The following is a 6,000-nucleotide window of genomic DNA, read 5'->3' on the forward strand; positions in this document are numbered from 1 at the left end:
TTTCATCTGACTCAGCTACAGTCTCAAGCTCTTTGTAGTAAGTCAAAGGATTACTTTTGCATAGAGACTGGCAGGTTGTGAGAAGCTCAGCAAACTGGACACAGTACACCTTGGACAAACTACACTTCCCATCTGGCTTAGGAATGTTGTGGGATCCCCCCGGAGGTGCTGGAGGTAGTTTCTGAGGAAAAAGACATCTGGGCTGTTCTGCTAGCACTGTCGCAATCCTAACGAGTTTCAAGAGATGTTATATATCATTCATAAAAGCTGCTTTAAACAATATTTTTATATGAACAAAGGATTAAACATTCCCAAGCATCTTTCAGCTTATTGTTTTGGTTTTACAGCCTACAACTTCCAGCCACTGGCAGCCAATAACTCCACAGATCAACACGGACCCAACACCACACAGCTAGCTGTTAAACATGTGGACCATTTATCTGCTAAAGAGCCAGATACTTTCTTTAAGGAGTTGTCAAACACAGAGCTACAAGGAGTCGATGTTGGATTTATATCCACCTGGTGGCCAGAAACACGACCCAGAATGCTAATGCTAATGCCGCTGTGTTCCTGCTGGATGTGTCAGTAAGCAACTGTGTGCTAACAGGCACGCCATATTCACTTAAAAACTCACTAAACTTTTTAGCTGCCTCCAATTGACCAAATGGATCAGTTAATGCGGATGTGACTACTTACAAATTAAACTCTCATCAAAGGACAAATTCTTATCAGAAAAAGCTCTGCTTGCTTTACTACCCATGAAGCCTTTCTCTCTTACCTTTTCTGCCAGCAGCTCTCGGATTTTCCCCGCTTGAAGCCTGAACCTCAGCAGCTGCATCTCCAGAGCGATGCAGCGTTTCTGCCAATCCACGCTGGCCCCTCCAACGGCTCCTGCCCCGCCGCTCTCCAGCACGTCAGCCATGGCGAGGATTCAGATCTCTGCCTCTGCACTCAGACTGGACTGAAAGACAGAAAACATAAGTCTACTCCAGCACTGCACGCTTGTATGGGCTGTCTGGTTTGAGTTTGCTGTCAGGTATTAGCTACTATGTAAATAATATCCATGTCCTAAGTGATACCTCATATTTAACTTGAATTACTGTTTTCTGTTCACAATAATAAGGCAGTAAATGACACATATCACCCCGGACAGGATACACAAATAATCTTGTGATGGTATTTCCTCAAATGGTCCAGCTTCTGTTTTCATTTACAGCACAAGAGGAGAAAAAAGTGATTTAACCTCTAAAATGCTCGTCACTCACCACACTTCCCATGATTCACTGAGGAAATGTTAGTAAAGCAAACACTAATGATGAGTTCACAATGACATGAGTTTTTTTAACTTTCTGTATTACTCAGTAACACATCACCACAGAGGAGCGTGCTCTGCAAACACTTACTTCACATGCATGTGCACAGAAACAAATACACAGCTTAGAGGGATCACCAGAGCTCAAATCTTTCTTTCCTTTTCGTCCGCAGCCTCTCCACATGCCCACACACACTGAACAAAACCTCAGCAGGGATGCTCTGTGTCAGTGAGGGAGTTAAGTTCATGCGTGCCGGCTCCCAGATCTGCCAGCTACAAAGCAGGTCAGCGCACTGCTTTTTAGCCAAATTACCTACTAACCCATTCCCCTGGTCGCCCCTCCTCCCCCTCCCCTCCTCTCCTCTCTCACATCTCCCTCGCCATGCAATCCCTTCTTAATTACAAGGCAGGAGTGAAACGAGATCCTGCACGGCACAATAGTGTCTTTCTGCATGACAGTCCCATCACAGCTAGAGAGGGGGGCCGTCAGCTCGCCTAGGCAAAGAAAGGAGGAAAGAATGTGTGAGAATGAATGGACTGAGAGCTGAATGTGGGAAACTGGGGCGCTGAAGTTATTTTTACCTGAGGAGGATTGACTAGTGGCTATTTTTCTCTGGACGGATTCTCATTCACAAAGGCTAAGGCCCTGGTGTCTGAACTCAATCAAAGTCTGATTATCCCGTGATGAAAGTAGCCATAACAATCACCTTTGGCGTTTCAATGCGTGAGAGTGGAACGATGCTGTGGAGATGTGTGAGATTTTGTTTGGAGGTTTGCATCTCATGAACACAGATGGAGTAAAAATGAAACCAAATGAAGTTTAAGGGAGCTAGAAAAGCAGTATTCAGACAGACTCAAAGAGTAGCCAGACACCGTCAGCAGAACACCAGACGTTCAAAGTCCACTAACTATAACTGCACCATGGTGCTCCCTACAATTAGCATGCTCATAAATACAGGCCTAGCAAACAAATTACAGAAGTCATGCATGTGGAGGTTTCGCCAGCTGACCACTGCACCAAGGCTGGCCATTCAAGGTCTAGCTACCGACGTTTCCTTTCTTTCAGGGACAGAGTGAAGGGTATGAAGGTCAAGTAAAGCAGAGCGCTGGCAGGAGGAAAAGGGGAAATCAGTCATTTGAATAAACTCTGCTGGGCTACACCGGAGCAAGCCAAAACAGACGAGGCCAAGCCCTCCTCCAGGAGCTAAAACAGCTGGGTGCAAACAAGCCATTTGCTGGTTAAACACTCTCAGCGCCACCATGCTAATTCTCCCCCGGAACAATTCCTTTAGCACTCAGAGCTTGTGTGACATGGAAGGGGGTGGGAGGTGTTACTGCTCATGCCAACCGGTGCCAGGAACCCTACTGAAAAATCTGCAAACTTTCTACTGAGCAGGATGAGAAAGGAAGGCAATCAGAGGTCACAAAAGGCCGAAATCTTCTCTCAGCTCACTGCATCAGAGTGCACACGGATAAAATCAAGCCCACAATACTATCCTGTCAAGAATGAGGTCATTTTACACTGTGTGCGTAGGAGTAATGCTGCTGCTTTAAAGAGAGATTTAAACAGGAGTCATTTTCTCTTCTCGCATGAACATAACCCTCCATTGTGGCACAGTTTATAGAAACACAGAGGACGCTTTTCCACTGAGTTTACTGTTATATACGATCTGATAAATACTATTCTCTTCTGCAGTTTCTTCTCTGGTGTCTGGCAGAGGCCAATGCTGGAAACTTTCAGGTGGGAGGGGGCAAAAAAGTCAAGACAACAAATGCAAGCTGCATGGTAGGGCCATGTTTGGTAACACTTGGGCCACCCAGAGAGGGCAGGAAGGAGCATGGGGGAGCTAAGACCCTGTACGGTGAGTCCTCTCCTGGCTGCAGAAAGACAGGAAGGCTTCTCTACTTCCATGTAGCTGAAAGAACGTGCACGCAGCCACGGCCAGAGCAAACACTGGGGTGGACAAATGAATGGAAACGCCACTGCAGTGATCCCAGTAGGATAGTTTCTATGGCTGCCACCGCCGACAACTGCTTTTCATTGAATACACTGACAGTTATACTGCATTATTTCTCGGATTGAGTGAGATTTGATATCCAGCAAGCATAGTTTTTATTCAAAAAGTGAAAGTTATCGCAGATTGTATTAAAATAGTTTGGACGTCACAGCGTGTGATGTTTCTGTGTATGCATCTTTGCCATTCTTCGCTCAGTAAAAGGTTGAAGGTGTGTGCTGCTCCGTGGAGGATGGAGGGAGCACATGTTCAAGTCTCAAGTCAGTCCTTCCATTGACTAGAACCCCCTTAATCACCACATATTCAAACACACACTCCCCGGCCAGTCGTTACTCTTCGGCGCTTGCTTACCAGAGCAGAGACAGACCCAGATGGAGATCCACACAGAAAGAGATTGGAAACAGACACACGTACACACACTACCGACACACTGCTGAGCATGCAGCTGTGGTGATGTAAGTGATTAGGTGGTTCAGTGATATCATCCCCACCAGACATTTCAAATCCCTGCTGTTGTTGTCTCTGCCGAAATCCAACTTGGCTTCCCCACATTCTGGCCCCCCCTTAAATAAAAATGACTCCCATCAGACAGCAAGGGAGCGTGTCTGTAAATCTGGGTCAGTCACTGCAGAGTCGTGTCAGTGTGGCAGATCTCTGTGTGTACAAAAGGAGACAAAGACAAATTATCTGAGAGCACGAGGAGTCAAGTATGGGTGTGTTAAATATTGCCTTATCTTCTCCTTGTGGCCCCTCTTCTGTTTAACAAAGGGGACCTCTGTCGACTCCCATCCGGTCAAGTATAGGCTTCAAACCTGTTTAAATTAGCGCCTCACTATTTTGGTTGCATTTTACAACTACAGCGGGACATTTTCCTATAAATATCCATTGCAGATACACATTTCTTAACCTTTGACCCCAGCCTTGGAATGTCATTGGATATATAAGGAGAATGTTACAAAGCAGCATTTGCCCTAGTTTTTATTGTCATCTCATAACAGGTCATATCAAAAGGGGAGGTTTAGCTGATTTAAAACATTACAGAGGGTAATGAAAGTCTTCAGCCTACTTTTTAAAGTTATCATCCTTAAATGTATCAACTTATCTTGTCTTACTCCTCCTCCTTCTTCTATCAGACTCACCTCTCCTCCTCCTTCCATCCTCCTGCACGTCTTCCCTCTCCTCCTGCAGCACCTTTCCCACCCTCCCCCTTTCCTTCCTCCCTTCCTTTTTTTCCTCTGCATCCTCCCACATTTGTGCAGCAAGCAAACCTGCAGCTCTCTCCCAGCGCAGGTTAATGACAGGCCTCAGCAAAAACTGACCACACTCATTATCAGCGTCAGCCTTAAACACAGGCCCTGACATTCCTCTGTGCTGAGGTGTAAACATCTACCTCTGCAACTCTCCTGACCTGCACACACTTTTGACTCTCTGACAGCACTGCAGGGCATGAAGAAAGCTTTTGTCTCTGAAAGTGGCATGACTTATAGAGAGGGACAACCTTAACCATACGGTGTGGGATGTAAAATAAATCTTCTGTTCATATATCAGCTTTTGGGAGTGTGTTAAATAACAGCTATGGCAGCTGCTGAAGAGGTCAGATTGATGTATGGAGCGTCATGATTTCTCCAGATGCAGAAAATGATGAATATCTCTCTCTGTGTGTGTGTGTGTGTGTGTGTGTGTGTGTGTGTGTGTGTGTGTGTGTGTGTGTGTGTGTGTGTGTGTGTGTGTGTGTGTGTAATCTTAAATCTAGCATACATAAACGCTCACACACACACACACAAACACACCCCTCTGAAGTCATGAAAACGTAATCAAATTTTCTTTTTCTTACTTCACATATAGGTGATGTAATATAGCTTTAAAAGATGTTATTAGATCTACTCCAAGGGCAAGCAGGGGCCAAGATTTTGTCCAAAAAAGGCCACAAGGAACAGGTGTGCCAGAAGCGCACTGCTTAGTAGAATAGTAGCGACCATAAAACCGTCCGTCAGCAGAAAAAAGGGTTCAACCAGGCATCAGACATCTCTCAAAATACACAGCTGCAGCTGCGTCTTTTGTCCCAAACAGCCTCCCGCGTCTTGGTTATATTTATCCTTTGTGCATGTGAGTTAAAATCAAAGCATGCTATGGTGGAAGCAAAAAGGTAAAGCGGTGCTTCTATAGCGGAGTCCTTCACTTCTACTTTACCTTGTGACTTTGTTGTCTCACCCCCCCTCAGTCGGCTTTCTCCGCTCACGGACACCTTCCCCGGTAATTCGTCGCAAATCGGCTCATAACTTCTTCCTCATTCCGTCGACTTTCTCTTCGCTCTTCACTCTTCACTCATTCATTTCTTTTTCAGCGTTTGAAGCCTTGTGTCGCTCCGTCCCGCTGCTGTCCTTCGCTTTCTCTGGAGCGCAGAGTTTAGTGGGACTCACTCACACTCTCAGCTCCATTCAACAGACTCATCCCATATTCCTTTAAAGGGCCCAATGCAGGATCATATTTCTCCAGGAGTCAGGGCCCCCCCTTATGTGCAGGAGCTGCTCAGGATATTGCATTAAGGCTGGTTTGGGTTTTCCCTCAGGATGTAAACAGTCTTGTGAAGATTTCTTTGAGCTCTGTTGCCCTACATAGCTTTATACATTAACAGAACCAGACTTTATTGTATAGGTTGGAGACATTAAAGAT

At 45.6% G+C, this 6,000-nt stretch overlaps 1 protein-coding gene across 2 annotated transcripts in view; it reads right to left on the reverse strand.

The window, feature by feature from the left end:
- plekhh1 (pleckstrin homology domain containing, family H (with MyTH4 domain) member 1) overlaps window positions 1–5,751 on the reverse strand; it is a 35,526-nt gene extending 29,775 nt beyond the window's left edge. The window contains exons 1-2 of one of the 2 annotated variants that reach the window (XM_062440178.1): window positions 5,518–5,751; window positions 779–956 (exon numbers count right to left, since the gene is read on the reverse strand). In XM_062440178.1, the coding sequence (XP_062296162.1) occupies window positions 779–922 (144 nt within the window). In that variant the 5' untranslated portion in view covers window positions 923–956; window positions 5,518–5,751. Of the gene's footprint in view, window positions 1–778; window positions 962–5,517 lie in introns of both variants that reach the window. The other variant, XM_062440177.1, reaches the window with a different exon arrangement.
- Window positions 5,752–6,000: the final 249 nt, after the last annotated feature.

Source organism: Scomber scombrus, chromosome 19 (genome assembly GCF_963691925.1).
Source record: "Scomber scombrus chromosome 19, fScoSco1.1, whole genome shotgun sequence".
In the NCBI taxonomy this organism is placed as follows: domain Eukaryota; kingdom Metazoa; phylum Chordata; class Actinopteri; order Scombriformes; family Scombridae; genus Scomber; species Scomber scombrus.